The 21,012-nt window shown below is 43.0% G+C and overlaps 1 protein-coding gene across 1 annotated transcript in view; it reads right to left on the minus strand.

The window, feature by feature from the left end:
* abcc1 (ATP binding cassette subfamily C member 1 (ABCC1 blood group)) overlaps window positions 1–21,012 on the minus strand; it is an 85,956-nt gene that overhangs the window by 33,920 nt on the left and 31,024 nt on the right. Inside the window, exons 11-19 of the mRNA XM_088335098.1 lie at window positions 18,239–18,331; window positions 12,749–12,952; window positions 10,145–10,291; window positions 3,040–3,127; window positions 2,883–2,952; window positions 2,653–2,779; window positions 1,712–1,888; window positions 1,328–1,495; window positions 829–1,003 (exon numbers count right to left, since the gene is read on the minus strand). Of these exons, the coding sequence (XP_088191224.1) occupies window positions 829–1,003; window positions 1,328–1,495; window positions 1,712–1,888; window positions 2,653–2,779; window positions 2,883–2,952; window positions 3,040–3,127; window positions 10,145–10,291; window positions 12,749–12,952; window positions 18,239–18,331 (1,249 nt within the window). The remainder of the gene's footprint in view (window positions 1–828; window positions 1,004–1,327; window positions 1,496–1,711; window positions 1,889–2,652; window positions 2,780–2,882; window positions 2,953–3,039; window positions 3,128–10,144; window positions 10,292–12,748; window positions 12,953–18,238; window positions 18,332–21,012) is intronic.

Raw genomic sequence — 21,012 nt, forward strand, 5'->3', positions numbered from 1 at the left:
ATATGTGGCTAGCCGGTAATGTTGACCCCAGTATAAAATAAATTGTACAGGAAAAAAAAAATCACCCTTTTACCCCAAGATGTCAGTAGCCCTTTGGCCACCTTGCTCTTGAATTTCTCCTTGAATTTTGGCCTACCCCATTTCAGATCTTGTCATCGAAATTTAAAAAAAAAAAAGGAAAGTTGACTGAGGGCCGCTGCTTCCAGGACAAGTGGAAATTGGAGTATTTTTCCACTGAAACAACTGTGTGTGTGGCTGTTATCAAAGAATGTAATACCAAAAGGCACTGCCATGCAAAACATAACTACAAAAAGCTAGCTGGAAACAAATGCTGTGAAAAGGTAAGACAACTGCAAGCCGTTTTACCGGCACAGCAGCATTTTTTTCACGAGACCTTGCGAGTCAAATGAAGACGCGACAAAGAAGAGCGACGAGGTTCTGACACTGATCTCCAAGCACTGCAAACCTTTCACGGAGGGTGAATTTATTAAAGACTGTTGAAAGAATGGCAGGCTGAATCGTCGGCCCACACACATTTTCAGCTTAGCAAATCTGCCCCATTTCTCAAAAGTTTGGACACCCCTGATTGAGACTCTTTTTTTTTTTTTTTTGGGAAAAGTGTTCTGGTTGAGCTTTCTGTTTAACATATTTTAGGGTTTCCGTCGGTGCACGGATGGATACATTTTAATCATATTTTGTATGAGTGATTTGTGTTTGACATAATGGGATCTGGACCAGCTATACCAAAAAAAATAAAATAAATAAATAACCATGTCAAGACACTCAAAACAATGTGGGTCTTTGTAAAGCACAGTAAGTGTATCTCACCATTATTTTCTGTATGATCAACCCCAGCGTATGTATGCAGAAAATCAGAAAAAGCGCCCTCAGTTGCCATGAGCTGCTGGTAGGAGCCAATTTCTGTTATTTCTCCATTCACCATGACAAGGATAAGGTCAACCTGAGGCAGGTAGCTCAACCCATGTGTCACCAACAGACGAGTCTGCAAAGAAACACAACATAGTTAAACCTTCAGGAACAACAAAATAAACTATGATTAGCTTAGGGCAGGAGACGGCAACATTATATTTTTTTAAGTCACAGGAATCCATGAGTTTCTTATTGTGGCAGAGATGAGCATTTTCTTTCTATTGTATGAAGTTTGTGTAAAACATTCAAAAAAATAAAAATGGAAAAACAGGAATTGTCAACTACCCAAAAATGCAGATTCTACAAATTTTGTGTTCAAAAACGCCTAAAAGATTACACAAGGTTACAAGCCACTGGGTTGGGATGATGACTTTAATAACATCTAATACATACATACCTTATCTTTGAGCAATCCCTCTGGACCAACGACATGTTCAAAAATATGCTTTCCTACATGAGCATCAACAGCAGACAGCGGATCATCAAGAAGGTAGACAGTGCGATCGCAGTAGACAGCTCTAGCTAGGCTCACTCTCTGCTTTTGACCGCCGGACAAATTGACACCCTGTAAATCGATAGACTCAGGGCTTTTTGAACATGTATAAGTCTGTAAAGATATTAAATAAAGCTCTGCTTCCAAATAACATGACTTGATTTACCTACAACAGGCTGTATAAAAAGGCATAGTAACTTCAAAGGAAGTGACTGTCATAAAACATTAGGCTGAACAAATCAACAGTCCCATATGGAAGCAACTTTTGTGAAAATGGTGGATTAATACCTTTTCTCCAATCTCTGTGGAATCTCCAGCAGGTAACATTTCAATGTCAGGCTGAAGGGCACATGCTGACACAACACGCCGATACCAGGCTTCACTTAAATCCTGGCCAAATATGATGTTTTCTTTCAGTGTGGAATTTTGTATCCAGGCCTGCTGTGGAACATAAGCCACTGAACCCTGCAAGAAGAAACAACGAATGTAATTAGGACTAGAGTTCTTGTGACTGATGGATTGAATGTGAATTAAAAATAGACAAGATTTATTTGAACTGAAAAAAGACTGATAGTTATGCTGTAGACATGTTTAAGTAAACCCAGTGGCGAGACAGATTCACTGTATTACTATACATAAAATAACTAGTTGGCAACATCTGTCTACTATATAATGCAGATATAGCTTATGATATTATTGAAGATTTCCCATCAAGTCGGAAATGTCAGTTTTTAGTTTGTGTTCTCTTTTCATTATACAACCAACTTTTTTAGAGTGTTGTCAAGTGTGTGTGTGTTTTGCTGTTTAAAAATATGACTTAATCTATGGTATTGTTTTTTTAACCATCATCCATCCATCCATCATCTGTACCGCTTATCCTCAGTAGGGTCGGAGGAGTGCTGGAGCCCATCCCAGCTATCTTCGAACTGGTTGCTAGGACATAGAGACGGACAACCCCACTCGCACGTTCACACCTAGGGACAATTTACACCATCCAATTAAACCAAAATGCATGATTTTTGGAATGTGGGAGGAGACCGGCGTGCCCGGAGGAAACCCACGCAAGCATTAAAACTCCGCACAGGAAGGCTGGTAGCCGGATTTGAACCCAAGACCTCAGATCTGTGCTGCGGACGCGCTAACCACTCAGTTGCTCTGCCTGCTCTCTTAACATTTTTGGATAAATATTTGCCATTTTGGGCAGCACGGCGGCACAGTGGTCTTAACACCTTGACAGCCACGCTTCCTTCGAGTTTATCCATTTCTCCAAGCAGAGCCGACAAGAGAGAGGACTTTCCAGAACCAACAAGTCCTACAATGGCAACCAGTGAGCCTTCTGGGATAGACACATTTAGCCTATATGCACACACAAGAGTAAACATCAGAGGTCCAACTGTCAACATCGATAATCAGGTCAGTCATATTTCTTAGTTATACACAAAACTGTCTGAATACTTACGTCTTGAGTGTTGGCGATTCCTGTTTCGACCAGCTGAAAACGCCGTTCACTATGGATATACTGTTTGAAGCTGTGATAAAAACAAAGATGCAAAAAAATACACCAAAGTTGGTAAAATGTACTGATGTTACATTAACGATTTTCATTAGAGACTCACAGCCAATGACTGCTTTGCGTTCAACGCTGTCTTTCTGTAGCTCTTCATGTGATAGAAACACTCTCAACCGCTTCAACGAGACACTTGCCTTGAAGAAAGCAAATGTGTTTACCGGTACTACTTCTGTATCTTATCCATCTAAATGTGTACGAAAATATTTTATGATTGCAACCAATGATCTCTTTGACCTTCATGGGTCTGAGCAATCACACAAAGTCTGAGCGTCGCCTGGAACAATGGTGAGCAACAATTTCCAAATCATTAGCAAACATACCCAAAACCTGACATCAAGTTACATTGAGTTTCTGGGAACATCAGTTAGTTTTTTGAATTCTAATGAATTAGCTCATATAATATTGGAAAGGTCGCACGGCCTAAATGAGTCAGTTGTTTGTACAAGCATTACATGAAGTTTCCCTTTTTAAAAATGCATATTTTGATACATAATACTAACATTTTAGGGATTTATTTAGTTGGTTGCACCTCCACCACGGCTTGGGCTCTGGTACCAGTCCTCTCGAGAGGGGTTGGACTCTCTTCCACTCTGGAGTTGCCCGTGGTGAGAGGCGCAGAGCCGGTGTGGGCATATTAGTTGCTCCACGGCTCGGCGCCTGTACGTTGGGGTTCACCCCAGTAGACGAGAGGGTAGCCTCCCTCCGCCTTCGGGTGGGGGGACGGTTCCTGACTGTTGTTTGTGCTTATGCACCAAATAGCAGTTCGGAGTACCCACCCTTCTTGGAGTCCTTAGAGGGTGTACTTGAGAGCGCGCCCCCTGGGGACTCCTTCGTACTGCTGGGAGACTTCAACGCTCACGTGGGCAATAACAGTGAGACCTGGAGGGGCGTGATTGGTAAGAACGGCCCCCCTGACCTGAACCCGAGTGGTGTTTCGTTATTGGACTTCTGTGCCCATCATGGTTTGTCCATAATGAACACCATGTTCAGACATAAGGGTGTCCATATGTGCACCTGGCACCAGGACACCCTAGGCCATAGTTCGATGATCGACTTTGTCGTTGTTTCGTCGGACCTGCGGCCGCATGTTCTGGACACTCGGGTGAAGAGAGGGGCGGAGCTGTCAACTGATCACCACCTGGTGGTGAGTTGGCTTCGATGGTGGGGGAAGATGCCGGCCCGACCCGGCAGACCCAAGCGTGTTGTGAGGGTCTGTTGGGAACGGCTGGCAGAATCTGTCAGAAGAAGTCTCAATTCACACCTCCGGCAGAACTTTGCCCATGTCCCGAGGGAGGCGGGGGACATTGAGTCCGAGTGGACCATGTTCCGCGCCTCCATTGTCGAAGCGGCTGATCGGAGCTGTGGCTGTAAGGTAGTCGGTGCCTGCCGCGGCGGCAACCCTCAGACCCGTTGGTGGTCACCGGCGGTGAGGGATGCCGTCAAGCTGAAGAAGGAGTCTTATCGGGCCTTCCTGGCCTGTGGGACTCTGGAAGCAGCTGGCAGGTATCGGCTGGCCAAGCGGAATGCGGCTTCGGGCATGGGTGGAGTTTGGCGAGGCCATGAAAGCCGACTTCCGAACGGCTTTGAGGAAATTCTGGTCCACCATCCGGCGTCTTAGGGGGGGGAGCGGTGTGCCATCGACAATGTGAATAGTGCCGATGGGGGGCTGCTGACCTCGACCCGGGACGTTGTGAATCGGTGGGCGGAGTACTTCGAAGACCTCAATCCCACTGACACGTCTTCCTCAGGGGAAGCAGAGCTTGAGGACTCTGGGTTGGGCTCTCGTATCACTAAGGGTTGAAGTCACCGAGGTGGTCAAAAAACTCCTGGGCCCCGGGGGTCGATGAGATCTGCCCGGAGTTCATTAGGGCTCTGGATGTTGTGGGCGTGTCATGGTTGACACGCCTGTGCAACATCGCGTGGACATCGGGGACAGTGCCTCTGGACTGGCAGACTGGGGTGGTGGTTACCGTCTTTAAGGAGGGGGACCGGAGAGTGTGTTCAAACTACAGGGGAATCACACTTCTCAGCCTCCCTGGTAAGGTCTATTCAGGGGTACTGGAGAAGAGGGTCCGCCAGGAAGTCGAATCTCTGGTTCAGGAGGAACAGTGTGGTTTTCGTCCTGGCCGTGGAACACTGGACCAGCTCTATACACTCTGCAGGGTCTTTGAGGGTGCATGGGAGTTTGCCTGTCCGGTCTACATGTGTTTTGTGGACTTGGAGAAGGCATTCGACAGTCTTCCTCGGGAGGCCCTGTGGGGGGTGCTTCGGGAGTATGGGGTACCGCACAGTCTTATCCGGGCTGTGCGGTCCCTGTATGCCCGGTGCCAGAGTCTGGTTCGCATTGCCGGCAGCAAGTCGGATTCGTCCCTGGTGGGGGTTGGGCTCCGCCAGGGCTGCCCTTTGTCACCGATTCTGTTCATAACTTGTTCGTAGATAGCTGGGATGGGCTCCAGCACTCCTCCGACCCTACTGAGATGACGTGGTGCTGTTGGCTTCCTCAGGCCGTGATCTTCAGCTCTCGCTGGAGCGATTCGCAGCCGAGTGTGAAGCGGCTGGGATGAGGATCAGCACCTCCAAGTCCGAGGCTATGGTTCTCAGTCGGAAAAGGGTGATATGCCCCCTCCGGGTCGGGGAGGAGGTCTTACCCCAAGTGGAGGAGTTCAAGTATCTTAGGGTCTTGTTCACGAGTGAGGGTAGGATGGAACGGGAGATCGACAGACGGGTCGGTGCAGCGTCTGCCTTTATTCGGACCCTGTACCGGTCCGTCGTGGTGAAGAGGGAGCTGAGCCGAAAGGCAAAGCTCTCGATCTATCGGTCGATCTACGTTCCTACCCTCACCTATGGTCATGAACTTTGGGTCATGACCGAAAGAACACGATCCCGGATACAAGTGGCCGAAATGAGTTTCCGCCGCAGGGTGACTGGGTTCTCCCTTTGAGATAAGGTGAGAAGCTCAGATATCCGGGAGGGACTCGGTGTAGAGCCACTGCTCCTCCGCGTTGAGAGGAGCCAGTTTAGTTGGCTCGGGCATCCAATAAGGATGCCTCCTAGACGCCTCCCTCGGTAGGTGTTCCGGGCATGTCCCACCGGCAGGAGGCCCCGGGGGCGACCCAGGACACGTTGGAGAGACTATGTCTCTCGGCTGGCTTGGGAACGCCTCGGGGTCCCGTCGGATGAGCTGGAGGAGGTGGCTGGGGATAGGGACGTCTGGGCTTCCCTTTTAACGCTGCTGCCCCCGCGACCCGACCTCGGATAAGCGCAAGACAATGGATTGATGGATGGATTTAGTTTGTTGCACTATACAGTACTGTATTTAATCACACTTTTTAGAGAAAGTACAAATGGAAATACATGATGTAGTCTTCCTGCTGGGCATTTCTGCCTGACGCACCTCCTCCGGCGCCTTTGGAATAATCGTGTGTCCTGAACACTCGGGCCTGACTGGGTCATCAGCTGGGGACCACCGGTCATTGACGTTTCACTCCTTTAACCCCAGTCATTCCTCCGCAGCCACAACCAGAAGCTGCTCTTAAGTTGTTTTCCGGTTGCCAGCTCCTGTGCATCCAAGGTCTCTGAGCAGGCGGGAGGTTGAGGAGCCCACCAAACCACTGCACTCCTCCACTGGGCATACTGTAGTTTTCCAGCCCGCCTCCCTGCACTCGGCTGCCAGGTCTTCATACTTCGCCCATTTCCTCTCATAATTTAATAATTTCCTCAATTCCCTCCTTTCAAGGGACAGTAAGCTTGACCAGGAGGACCGTCTTACAGACTACAGCACAATGTCTGGCCGCAATAATGTTTCGGCGATCTCCCTGGGGAACTGCAACTGCCTTTAGAGGTCAACTTTCATTCTCCATTCGCTGGCGGGCGAGAGGACCCTTCCAGAGTGTAAGGGGCGAGGGGCATTGGTGTTTTTGTTTTGTTGTCGCCAGCCCTTCCAAACTTGATTAGGTGATTTGATGGAGGAGCTGGCAGACTGTTTGCTTCCTGTCTGTACCCTTCGACTACCTCTGCCAGCTTCTTTAGGACGGCATCATGCCGCCACCTGTAGCGGCCTTGGGAAAGTGCCATCTTACAACTTGAGCTGAAGGCTCGCTTTCACTATACTACTGAGGGGGCAGATCGCAGCAGTGCCAAACCACAGATGTATATTTTTGGGGCAGGGTAGTGTGTTGTAGGTTGCCCGGATCAGAAAGCTGAGCCTTGCTTGAGGGATCTTCCACAGGTCGCGCCACGACAAAGGCCTGTCCATGACCCCGTCCCATGTTATCCAAATGCTCTGTCTGCTCTGGGAATGGTATGGCGGTATGGCGTTCCTGCTTGGACCACATCACTTCCTTCTCCCGCCTGGAAGCCTTTGACCAGAAGAGGGGCATGTCGCCCCAACAAAGACCTGCTTGCCCTGCTTGGACCATGCCGACCACTTCGCGATGTTTTAACCTGCCGGTTGCCTGGTCGACCTCTTCTTCTGCCTTTCACCTCCTTCCTGTTTGAACTTTGGTGCCCGCTGAGCTCACAAGATGATCCGAGGAATCTCTCAAATCCATAACCATCCGGGTCTTCTTCTTCTTGTATCCTAGGCTGATGGAATGAAGGGGCAGACCAAAGAGGCCCACTTCTAAGAGGCATCTTGGCAGCCCCAGCCACCACTTCTTAATATAGGAGTTTGCCAGCCTGTCCAGCTTGTTTGCCAGTGAGGAAGGGACCTCACTCACCTTCAAAGGCCACATCACCTGATGGTATAGTAGGTTGAGATTGTACTTTGACTTTATTTAAATACAACACTGGAACAATCAAAAAGACTCCAAAAAAACGTGTCGTTTTCCTGTTTTTTTAGCCCCTCTAAATTTTTTACCCTATTTTCTTTAAAAAGAAAATTGTTTCGTTTTTCCTAGCATTTTACTTATTTTTTTTTTTACTTTTCCTTTTTTCCTCCAGTTTTTAATTCTCTATCCTTTTTTTGCTTATTGATTTTTTTCCTCTCATTTGGGGTTTTTTTGTGCTTATTTTTCCCTTTTTTATGTCATTTTGTGACTAATGTTACAGGGATGAAAGAAACAAAAACCATCTGAAGAGACGTTTGGGAGCGTATTTTGGCAGGCCTAGCCGAAAGAGACGCTTTTCCTGGTGCAGGCGATAATTATAGTAAACCACACTTGTCTCTATATTTTGTTGCCTTAGTGATACAAAAATAATACAATAATAATTATTCTTTTCAAAAGCAAACTTCTCCAATATCCCCAACAACCACCCAAACGCCTCAAGAGAGGACTGGCGTAATTCCACAACCCCCATTTTATCCTCTCTCAACCTCACGCCAGTGGACTCGGAGTCTGTACATGACCTTAATATTCCGTGGCCTCTGGCGCCCCCACCACCCATCCATTTCACCCCCGTCCCAAAGTCCGCATCCCCTGCCCAACAACTTGCCACTGCAGAGGAAACACTTGCGGATCTGGGCCCAACCGACTCGTATATTTTCACCGATGGTTCCACCCTCAACGGTACGGAGAATGGAGGAGCCGGAGTGGTCCTCTTTAAAGGCAACACACTAATCCACTCCTGGCATGCGCCAACCGGTCCTTTAGCAGTTCTTTTCAGGCCGAGAAGTCTGCCATCATCGCTGCAATCGCCTGGCTAGACCACAATAACGACTGGTCCTCAGCCTCCATCATCAGGGATTGCAAGTCCCTCCTCCAAGCTCTCTCCAACCCTAATATAACGGACCCCTCCTTCCTGTCCCTTAACTCCTCAATTGCGGCCTTCTCCCCATCCAAGAGCATCCGGCTTATCTGGGTCCCGGGTCACGACCTTGCAGACGAGCAGGCTAAATTAGGCTCGGCCCTCACTCAACCTACTGCCCCGCTAGACCCACAAACTCGGCTCGCCATTATTCGCAGGAGCTGCAAACACCACCCCACCCACCAACGTCTCATTTCACTTACCTCTTCCCACCTCAACCCGGAGGAAGAATCCCAGCTCTCAAAGAAAGACCTTGTCGATCTTATACGATTCCGGTCAGGTAATCACCCCTCCCTCCGAAGATGGCAACATTTGACGGGGAAATGCGAAGACGATCGGTGAAGACGAAGAATCGGCCGAGCATCTCTGGCTACGGTTCCCTGCACTCCAGTTTGCCCGATACCACCGCCAGCTGGGATTCTCCTTCGGAGAACTACGGAGCCTCCCACAAGCAAGTCTAGCGCTACTAAGGATTATCCTTAGGCACCTTGAGTGACTCAACAACAACAACAACCACCCACCTGCCGCCTCTCTCTCTTGCAATAACTCGAATTTACATGCAACATTACTGTCATTTGCTGACATTGACTTGAAAATACTGCGCTTAAAACACCGCAGAGGGAATCCGCGTGGTTTTCGCCTGCATGCACTGTAATTCTGGCCGAATTTGCTTGTAAATTAATTAATTGACTTCTTGATTTTCTTGTGCGCTTGAAAAGTTCTGACCAGTGAACAATTGCGCACACGAGAGAGAACATTGGTTGCAACCATGAAAAACTCCTTATTTATAGGTGACCTTTAATAATAATATTGTAAAAAAATGATATATGAAGAAAAACATTGATACTTTTGATGTGTTTGATTGTCAATTATATACACTGAGAGTTGTCTATATTTATTAATTTAATAGTTATCATACCTTAAGTCAAGTATTCCCTTTTACAAGACTATTTTTTTCCACACTCGTGTTTAAAGATATCCTTATTGGCTTCTTCCCGTTCACTACGTAACATTTCAAAGATTAGGCCAGATGTGTCTTCAGTAAATGAGCAAACAATCTAGTGGCTATGTGCTTCAAAATTGTTCTTCATAAGAGTCGGGCTGAGCGAGCTATTCGCAGGAGTGTAAAGTGCAAGGCTGCTCCATTGTGCGGTAAATCAATCTCGCGTGTCTGTCGTCTTTGTTCTGGATTGAACAAGTCCAAGGAACGGCTCGGCTATTTACCGACCAATGTTAGTAAAGACCATTCACGGGCAGAATTATTACAAAAAATACATGAAGCATCTACTTTAGTTTTATTTTTGTTTAACTTTTAGCAAATAATACAAGCATCACATTTTCATTTAAAAAGGTGTTCCAACTATAGACAAATGTAGATTTCTGTGAAGGAGCATTCCACCACTGACCTGCACCATACTGCTGATGACCATGGGCAGCATGTTGAGAGGAAAACGCAAGATGTTGAAGAGCGCCAAGGAAACAAAGGCCTTCTGGGCATCAAGCACATTTTTTTTATCAATCAGTACATATACTGCAAAGGTGGAGAGGGCAACCTGGAGACAAAAAAATAAAAATTGTTGTCAAACCAGAAATAGTTGTCACAGGTCTACTTGAGTGGAACAAACTTTTAAGTCAGAGAATCATGTTTAATTCTGGCCTTGGAAGAGAACGGGGAAACATCTAATTACAAGATTGTCTGCTTAATCAATGTGCCCTTTTGCATGGCAGACTAATTCAGAATCCAAATATGGTACCATAGCTCAAGTAGGAAATCACTGCTTGTTCACACTCTTATTCTAAATTTTATGTTTTGATGATGAAGTGCGCACACCATTTTCAGTATAGTGTAGCAACAACTTCCTTAAGAGATTATTCAGGATAGGTTTCACCAATTAGGTAAACAATTTTTTTTTTATGTGTAAGACACCCTGTACAGAAACATTAAGGACAGACTCTTATGGTGTAATTTGTATTTATTTGGGGCGGCAGTTGCTCAGGAGGTAGAGTGCTCGTCTTGGGATCAAGGGATCCCAGTTCGAATCCCGGCTCGTCCGTGTTACATGTCGAAGTGTCCTTGGGTAAGACACTAAACCCCTAAACCCCCAATAAGCAGGTTAGCGCCTTACATGGCTGCAAGGCAGTTATTGGGAAATGTGGAGCACATTGTAAAGCGCTTTGGAAAGTCATTGACTTGAAAAGTGCTATATAAATGCAGATCATTTCATTTCATTTCACATTTAGGCCCGAATATAATAATTGAGACCCTTTTCTGCTGACTTTTAAGATAGATATGCATAATCCGGAAGAAATTCTACGGCTATACTATCAGGAATATCGACTATAGAGTTGCTCATTGTCGTTTCGGCCACCATATTTGCTCTGCTTGTGATATATGGTTACCGTAACTATGTTGGGCATGGCTTCGCGCACGCTGTCGGATGTATGAATTGCATGTGCTAACTGGAATGAAGTGATGCTGGCGATGAGCAGTCTCAAGCACTCGACCCTCTAGTGCGGGGTTCGGCAACCTATGACGCGCGAGGGGTTAACCAGTGGCACGCAAGCGCACAGCAAAATAAAAATGTTTATTTTAAATGGGCATTTTTACCTGAAATTTAGACATTTTCAGTTGCACGCCGTGGTGTTTAGAGGCTTTAAGGTAGCATCCCTCCTCCTCTGCTCCGTGTGTGTGTGTGTGTGTCTGTGCGGCGCCTCGCAGAGTAGAGGAGGAGCGATCCATGTTTTAACACAGCCACAGAAACATTGGCGCGCGATAAATCGATGAATCATGACAGCTCTTCCAGAAAAAAAAAATTCGGCCTTTCCAGCCAGCTTGGACAGATAACTGGGGCTTTGTGCAAAAAATGATGCAAAAACATGATCTAGTTGTGCATTATTCCTCGAGAGCGTTGTACCTCGGACGTCAAGTGTTAGACGTCATTACGAGACGAAACATGAACATGAATTCAAGGACAAGTCTGACAAGGCGGAGACATTAAAATGCAAGTCCAGGTACGGCTAACAAACACAAACCCTGAAAACCTTTGTCACTGCTAAAAACACCACTACTGAAGCAAACTATCACATTGCTCACTATGCGCAAAGCGCGGAAAACCATTTGCTGGTGGCGAATATATTCAAGAAGCGTTCTTGTCGAGCTCAGATGTTTTGTTTGATAGCTTGCCTAACAAAGAGACAATCAAAAAAAGAATAAAACCCATCCCCATGTCAGCTAGAAGTGTTGAACAGCGAATGGAGGAATTGGCCGAAAGCCTGTGTGTGTGTGTCCCCGCCTACTGTACTGTGTGGTGTGTCTTGTTTGGTGCTGTTCAGCTATAATTTCTGTTGCACTTATTGTCAGGTAGTCTTCTGCCTCGCTGCTGTTATTTGAAGTTTTCATATTTACTGCAATAAAATTTCATTGATGAATGGTATGGTAGCTGTCCATATAACTTGTTTTTTAATTTGTAGTTAATTGTTGATGAGGTATGGTTGATTTTTGTGATAAAAAGTTGAAGTCATGAATGTCTACAGGGCTTTCCACATGTTGCTCACATTCATTTTTTAGTTTATTGATGAACAAAAACAGTGGATGAAATAATTATACAATTTAAATGCATATCCGTGTTGTATATTTAGACTGGAGTAAAATCACAGCTTTGTCGGATATAAAAAAATTGTTGCGCGAGTCATTAATCTTGGTGTGGCACACTGATTTACAAGGACATTTGAAAGTGGTACTCCACACCAAAAAGGTTGCCGACCCCTGCTCTACTGGTAGCGTCTGTAAATTCTCGTAACTTAGATTTTCTCTGGTATGGTAACATTTTTGCTCTAGACATCTCGTATTTCAAATTTCTCGTAACCAGAATGGCTCCTATGCAGAGGGGGCACTGTACTTGACTTAAATCTCTCTATCTTGGGATATTACATCTTGGGATCATTCATACATTTGCATGAGGCTTGCCACTGTCAGATACAGAACTAAATAACTTCTTTGTTGAACTTACCAAAAAAGGTGCACAGACCCAAGTGAAGGTAGACACAGCACCAAGGTAAGCAGCCTTCTTTAGTACCTGAAGCTCGCTCTCACGGATATCTGAAACCTTGCCCTTGAATGCAAGCTCCCAGGCATAGAGCTTCAACACTTTGATACCGTTCAGCATCTCATTCATCAGCTTAATACGACTGTCTTTACTCTTCATTTGAGCTACCTAAGGATTAAAAAGGATATAAAATGCATATTCAGTTAAATCTTTTCAAACAATTTGTCAGCTGTCTCTATGACGTGCACAAAATATTATTGATTTCCATTGCACCAGTTGAATATAGACAAGGTTCCCCAGGATTTTTTTTCCATTCATATTCAAGCCTTTTTAAAACCATATCCGATGAAATTTAACCCAATTGACAAAATGAGATTTAACACGCTTAAATGGATTCAAAAGACCCTATTTTTCACAATTTGGCACAGAATGCATAGTGTTCTTCCCCACAATCATGCATATATGTTCCAAAATATTCCAAGCGCAATGGATCATGGCAAATTAATTTTCAAAGTAGACAGTTTGAACTCATATTCCCTAGAGCTGTGACCTACCTAAATGACGACGAGAACAAAAACAATGGCACGCCCCGTTAAAAACAGACGGCGATTGTAGTTGATCAGCGAATGCATAGCGCTCATTCCCACCTAGAGTAATTGGAACTTTGCTTACCGTGTCGCTGGGGGACTACTGACTGTTTTGTCCGAGGCGTTTGCTTTGATCAGCTCCAGATGCGTCCGGTAAGTCTACCTCCCATATTGTACAGCGTGCGTTACTTTTTTGCCTTTTCCTCCTCATAGGTATGATTGTGAATTTACCTTCATTGATTTTCACCACATGTTTTGCAATTAATATAATGCTGTCCATATAGGTCAATGTTAGCGTACGGGCTCCAGAAGGCTTTCAGTTTTGTTTTGTCTAGGTTAGTTCCATTAGCAGTTAACAAGGCTGGCTTGCTGGCTTGGTTCATGTTTGCTGCCGTGGTAGTGTTTTGTTGTTGGCTTGCGGCTAACCTTGCTGCTTACTACATGATTTTGTTCAGCCAGCCTTCCGTTTGCCCGCCAGTAAGAGATTTACACATGTTTTAATTCGTTAACAATCTTTTTCAAGTGTTATTTTTCTTTATTTTCCCCCTTTTAAGTGATTCATAAAAATAATATGTGGATAATTTAACAAACGACTTGAAGAGTGTGGGTTCTCCAAAGCGTGGGAATTCCCATCTCTTCAACATACCATTCACTTGATGGTGGATGAAAGTAAATTTCAGTTGAAGACGTTACCGTGGTGTTTGGTGTTTAGAGCGCATGCGTCAAGTCGTTTTCCCGCTACCCCGCAAATTCCAAGAATTTGGCGACCGAGTGCCAAAATTATTAAACAATTTTACTCCAATGCAATTTTATTCCAATGCAATTTTACTCCAAAAAGCGCTCCTTGCACACCAGACACCAGAAGCATGCCGATCGCCAGTGGCGTCGAGCAATTATATGCCATATGTCCCATTGTGTCGATCTTGAAGCTTTTACGACACAGGCTTCACAGAGCCTCCCACTCATTCCAAGATAGAGCCTGAAATCAATTATACTGGAACTCACTCAAGTATGAGTTACACAAACACTATTCCCATCACCAAGTTACTCTGACAACAACAGTGACTGACTGTACGTAAAGCTCCAACGCAGTGTTCTCATTTGCCCTGCGTCCTAGGCGCATTATTTTTGCTGGGGACGCATAGTGTCAAATCAACGTGCGTCCCCGGTACGCAACTTTTTTGACATGAAATTGTCATTTTTACCCGATTACTTTTTTTTTAACAAACATTTACCGGACTCCAAACTTTTTGTCAGGCAGATCCGCCATTGTTGTTTTGGTTTCGCGGTTCGAGTTTTTGTCTGCATGCCGATCTCGGAAAACGAGATCTCGTTGCTTCGAGATAACGTCATTGTTGTGGTGCTTGTTGAGTGTTGGTGAAGTATGCATACCAGTCAAGCTGTACCTTTTTGCCATACAAAGTACGTTTATTGTCCATTTTAAGACGTGTACGAAGTACAAGAAAATCTGTATGGAAAAACGCAAATTTGTCAATGATGGGTACCATCCGGTATACACCGACTATCACCAAACGACAAATCAATCGAGTTCGAGTTGTGTAGTGAAAGTTCGTCTCTTTTTAGATAAGCGGCTTTTTCGGCTCAACTCATGAAAGAGAGCCGGCTCTCAAATGGCTCACTTGCTTTGATGCATTAAATTAGGAATGATTATACTGTATAAAGAACTTAAGAAAAAAAGGAAGTATAAAATGAGAAAATGAAAAAAGACAGGTTTGTGGTTATCTCTTTAATCAGTATATTACCAACAATAATTTAATGCAGAAAATGAATTCATATTTTGAATAAGAAAATGTATTATTCTACTTAATTATATTTGCATGTACTTTCCTTCTACAGTGAACGTCCAAGCTACTTAATTTTTGATCTTTTTTCTATAATAAACCTCATTCTCAGTGTCTCACAACAAAATGTTCATTAACAATATATATGGTATAAGGAAACAAACAATATAACATGTTAAACTACATAAATAAACACGTTTGGGAAAAAAAACGATTTTTTGGGGGGGGATTTTGTAAGGGAAAATACGACAGTTTGTAAGGGCATGGAGCCATGGAGGTTGAACAGGTATGAGTATGCCTCCGAAAAAAAAGTTAGTATTAGGTGAAAATCAACACAAAATTGTTAATTTCATCAGTGTCAGTAATAAGTCAAAACATAATGCAGAAAGTGATAACAGCAATAATTCCGGCACGAAAAAACTGCAGAATTTTTTTTTCGGAAGATCGCGTAGGCAAGGAAAACACACGTGTTGAAAGAAAATAAACAAAAGAATAATAGCAAGAAAAAGACTTTTCTGCCAAAATAGACAAAATTATATTCCTGGTTACGCTATGAGGAGGATGATAGATTGGACCTTGAAAAGGCATTACAACTGTGGCGGGACAGAAAACCACGAAGAACAAATGAACTGAAAAATCTGAAGTGATAACTGCTTTGTATTACCAATTAACTGTGATGATTGAAAGTGCATGAATACAGGACTTTCTCAGAAAATTAGAATATTGTGATAAAGTTCTTTATTTTCTGTAATGCAATTAAAAAAACAAAAATGTCATACATTCTGGATTCATTACACATCAATTGAACTATTTCCAGCCTTTTATTATTTTAATATTGTTGAATTTGGCTTACAGCTTAAGAAAACTCAAAAATCCTATCTCAAAATATTAGAATATCATGAAAAAGTATACAAGTAGGCTATTCAACTAATCACCTGAATCATCTAATTAACTCGAAACACCTTGCGAGGGTTTCCTGAGCCTTAAAAACACTCAGTTTGGTTCAGTAAACTAAATCACAAGTATGGGGAAGACTGCTGATCTGACTGCTGTCCATAGGACCATCATTGATACCCTCCATCAGGAGGGTAAGACACAAAAAGAAATTTCTCAAAGAGCAGGCTGTTCACAGAGTGCAGTTTCAAAGCATATCCACAAAAAGTCTGTTGGAAGGGAAAAATGTGGCCAGATACGCTGCACAACCAAGAGAGATGACCGCAGCCTTAACAAAATTGTGAAGAAGAGCCGCTTCCAGAATTTGGGGGAGCTTCAAAGACAGTGGGCTGAAGCTGGAGTCCAGGTATCAAAAGCCACAGTTCACAGACGTGTCCGGGAAATGGGCTACAATAGCCGTATTCCCATGGTCAAGCCACTTCTGAACTCAAGACAACGGAAGAAGCGTCTGACTTGGGCTATGGAGAAGAAGCACTGGACAGTTGCAGAGTGGTCCAAAGTCCTCTTTTCAGACGAAAGCAAGTTTTGCATTTCATTTGGAAGTCAAGGCGCCAGATTCTGGAGAAAGGCTGGAGAGGAGCAAAATCCAAGTTGCTTGAAATCCAGTGTGAAGTTCCCACAGTCAGCAATGGTTTGGGGAGCCATGTCAGCTGCTGGTGTTGGTCCACTGTGTTTCATCAAGTCCAGAGTAAATGCAACTGTGTACCAAGAGATTTTAGAGCACTACATGCTTCCATCTGCTGAAAAGCTCTATGGAGATGAGGATTTCATTTTCCAGCATGATCTGGCACCTGCCCACAGTGCCAAAACCACCAGTAACTGGTGCACTGACCATGGCATCACTGTCCTTGATTGGCCTGCTAATTCCCCTGACCTGAACCCCATCGAGAATTTGTGGGGTATAGTTAAGAAGAAGATGAAAGACACCAGACCTACAAATGCAAATGAGCTGAAGGCCGCTATCGAAGCATCCTGGGCATCAATAACACCTCAGCAATGCCACAGGCTGATTGCCTCCATGCCACGCCGGATTGATGCAGTAATCCGTGCAAAAGGATTCCCAAGCAAGTACTGAGTGCATCAATGGACATTTTCAAATGTTTGATTTAGTTTTACTGTTATAAAATTATTTTTTTATTTGGTCTGAGGAAGTATTCTAATATTTTGAGATAGGATTTTTGAGTTTTTTTCAGCTGTAAGCCAAAATCAGCAATATTCAAATAATAAAAGGCTTGAAAAAGTTCAGTTGATGTGTAATGAATCCAGAATGTATGACATTTTTGTTTTTTTAATTGCATTACAGAAAATAAAGAACTTTATCACAATATTCTAATTTTCTGAGACAGTCCTGTATATAGACTAATATTTCAGCAATATTATTTTGTAAAATGTACAATATTTTTGTGAACTGAAAAATCTGAATTGATAACTGCTTTGTATTACCAATTAACTGTGATGATTAAAACTGATTTGAAAATATAGATTAATATAATTATTTCAGCAATGTTATTTTGCATAATGTGAAATATTGTTGTGAACTGAAAAATCTTGAAGTGATAACCGATTTGTATTTCCAATAAACTGATGATTAAAACGCAATGAATACATAGATTTATATTATATATTTGTCGCCGATTTACAATTTCAACCTCGATAACACTAAATTTTGGGGACCCATAGATCTCTGTTGGGACCCATAAATTTTTGAGCATGCGAGTCTCCGGGACCCATCACTTTTCAGAGCTAAAGTGAACACCGCAACGTAATGCTGTATTTTAAAAATAAACGCGGAAATCTGGATTTTCTAACAAACACATTGCAATTATCGGTCAGGGGTTGATAAAGTCGTTGAAAATTAAGAATCATGTTGCAACACAACTTCCTTACTTTTGTTAGTACACTTATACTGTTATCAGCGCTATTGTGCAGTTACATTTAAGAATTGTAGACACAATTTAAGGCATTTTCAATGCCTTTATTTGCGGTTCAAGTTTTTAGGACCATGGAGGAAATGTTATGTATAAGAGCCATAAATGAGTCACCAAGGTATTTTTATACTTGAAATATGAGAAATATTATGCCACACATTGTGTACGAATGAAAAGTCTCACCTGGTAAGTTTTGGTTTTCATTGCGATAAATGCATTGATTGGAACCATTAGGATCATCACGGCCACTCCAGCCAGAACAGACGGGCCCAGGTTCTGTTCAAGTTAAAATACATTCAATAAAACAATTAGGAGTTCAAAAAACAAATATAATAAAGTAGTTACAGTTTAACAACAGCAAACAGCATTCTGCCACACTAGCACAATTGAGCACAGGAACGGTTCAAGAGTGATTGCAAAATGGAGGACAAAAAGAAAAATTAAAAATACGAGTCAAAGGGGTAAAACAATCCTTATTTGGACTCATTTTAATTATATTATTGGCTCCAAAGTTGTTGTGCATTTTCTATCACTGACAAAAGAATGTGAATAGGTCCCTCAATGCTTGGCACTTTGTGTTCATAAATTCAAAAATTCAGTAGAGATCAATGCAGTGTTCATTGTACCTCTGAAAAGTGATGGGTCCCGGGGACTCACATGCTCAAAAATCTATGGGTCCCAACAGAGATCTATGGGTCCCCAAAATTTAGTGCGCGCAATGACCTTAAAAACTGTTGTATTTTCCCTTACAAAATACAAAAAAATCATTTTTTTCCAAACATGTTTATTTAGTAATTTAACATGTAATATTGTACATGTGTTTCCTTATATCATATACTGGACTGTCTCAGAAAATTAGAATATTGTGATAAAGTTCTTTATTTTCTGTAATGCAATTAAAAAAACAAAAATGTCATACATTCTGGATTCATTACACATCAACTGAACTATTTCAAGCCTTTTATTATTTGAATATTGCTGAATTTGGCTTACAGCTTAAGAAAACTCAAAAATCCTATCTCAAAATATTAGAATATCATGAAAAAGTATACAAGTAGGCTATTCAACTAATCACCTGAATCATCTAATTAACTCGAAACACCTTGCGAGGGTTTCCTGAGCCTTAAAAACACTCAGCTTGGTTCAGTAAACTAAATCACAAGTATGGGGAAGACTGCTGATCTGTCTGCTGTCCAGAGGACCATCATTGATACCCTCCTGATGGAGGGTAAGACACAAAAAGAAATTTCTCAAAGAGCAGGCTGTTCACAGAGTGCAGTTTCAAAGCATATCCACAAAAAGTCTGTTGGAAGGGAAAAATGTGGCCGGAAACGCTGCACAACCAAGAGAGATGACTGCAGCCTTAACAAAATTGTGAAGAAGAGCCGCTTCCAGAATTTGGGGGCGCTTCAGAGACAGTGGGCTGAAGCTGGAGTCCAGGAATCAAAAGCCACAGTTCACAGACGTGTCCGGGAAATGGGCTACAATAGCCGTATTCCCATGGTCAAGCCACTTCTGAAATCAAGACAACGGAAGAAGCGTCTGACTTGGGCTATGGAGAAGAAGCACTGGACAGTTGCAGAGTGGTCCAAAGTCCTCTTTTCAGACGAAAGCAAGTTTTGCATTTCATTTGGAAGTCAAGGCGCCAGAGTCTGGAGAAAGGCTGGAGAGGAGCAAAATCCAAGTTGCTTGAAATCCAGTGTGAAGTTCCCACAATCAGCAATGGTTTGGGGAGCCATGTCAGCTGCTGGTGTTGGTCCACTGTGTTTCATCAAGTCCAGAGTAAATGCAACTGTGTACCAAGAGATTTTAGAGCACTACATGCTTCCATCTGCTGAAAAGCTCTATGGAGATGAGGATTTCATTTTCCAGCATGATCTGGCACCTGCCCACAGTGCCAAAACCACCAGTAACTGGTGCACTGACCATGGCATCACTGTCCTTGATTGGCCTGCTAATTCCCCTGACCTGAACCCCATTGAGAATTTGTGGGGTATAGTTAAGAAGAAGATGAAAGACACCAGACCTACAAATGCAAATGAGCTGAAGGCCGCTATCGAAGCATCCTGGGCATCAATAACACCTCAGCAATGCCACAGGCTGATTGCCTCCATGCCACGCCGGATTGATGCAGTAATCCGTGCATCAATGGACATTTTCAAATGTTTGATTTAGTTTTGCTGTTATAAAATTATTTTTTTTACTTGGTCTGAGGAAGTATTCTAATATTTTGAGATAGGATTTTTGAGTTTTTTTCAGCTGTAAGCCAAAATCAGCAATATTTAAATAATAAAAGGCTTGAAATAGTTCAGTTGATGTGTAATGAATCCAGAATGTATGACATTTTTGTTTTTTTAATTGCATTACAGAAAATAAAGAACTTTATCACAATATTCTAATTTTCTGAGACAGTCCAGTATATTGATAATGAACATTTTGTTGTGAGACACCGAGTTGCTCGACATGAATGAGGTTTATTATAAAAAAAGTTCAAAAATGAAGTCGCTTGGACGTTCACTGTAGAAGGAAAAAATACATGCAAATATAATTAAGAAGAATAATACATTTTCTTATTCAAATTATTAATTCATTTTCTGCATTAAATTATAGTTGGTAAAAGGGATCACCACAAACCTGTCTTTTTTCATTTTCTCCTTTTATACTTCTTTTTTCTTAACTTCTTTATACAACATAATCATTCGTAATATAATGCATCAAAGCAAGTGAGCCGTTTAAGAGCCATCTCTTTAATGAGTTGAGGAGAAAAGGCTGGTTCTCAAGAGACGGACTCTTACTACACAACTCGAACTCGAGATCGGCGTGCAGACGAAAACTCGAACTGCGAGACCAAAACAACAATGGCGGATCTGCCTGACGAAAAGTTTGGAGTGCGGTAAATCTTTGTTCAAAAAATGATAATGATAATTTCGTGTCAAAAAAGTTGCGTCCCGTGACAC

This window comes from Urocampus carinirostris, chromosome 1 (assembly GCF_059441175.1).
Source record: "Urocampus carinirostris isolate Australia breed hairy pipefish chromosome 1, RoL_Ucar_1.0, whole genome shotgun sequence".
In the NCBI taxonomy this organism is placed as follows: domain Eukaryota; kingdom Metazoa; phylum Chordata; class Actinopteri; order Syngnathiformes; family Syngnathidae; genus Urocampus; species Urocampus carinirostris.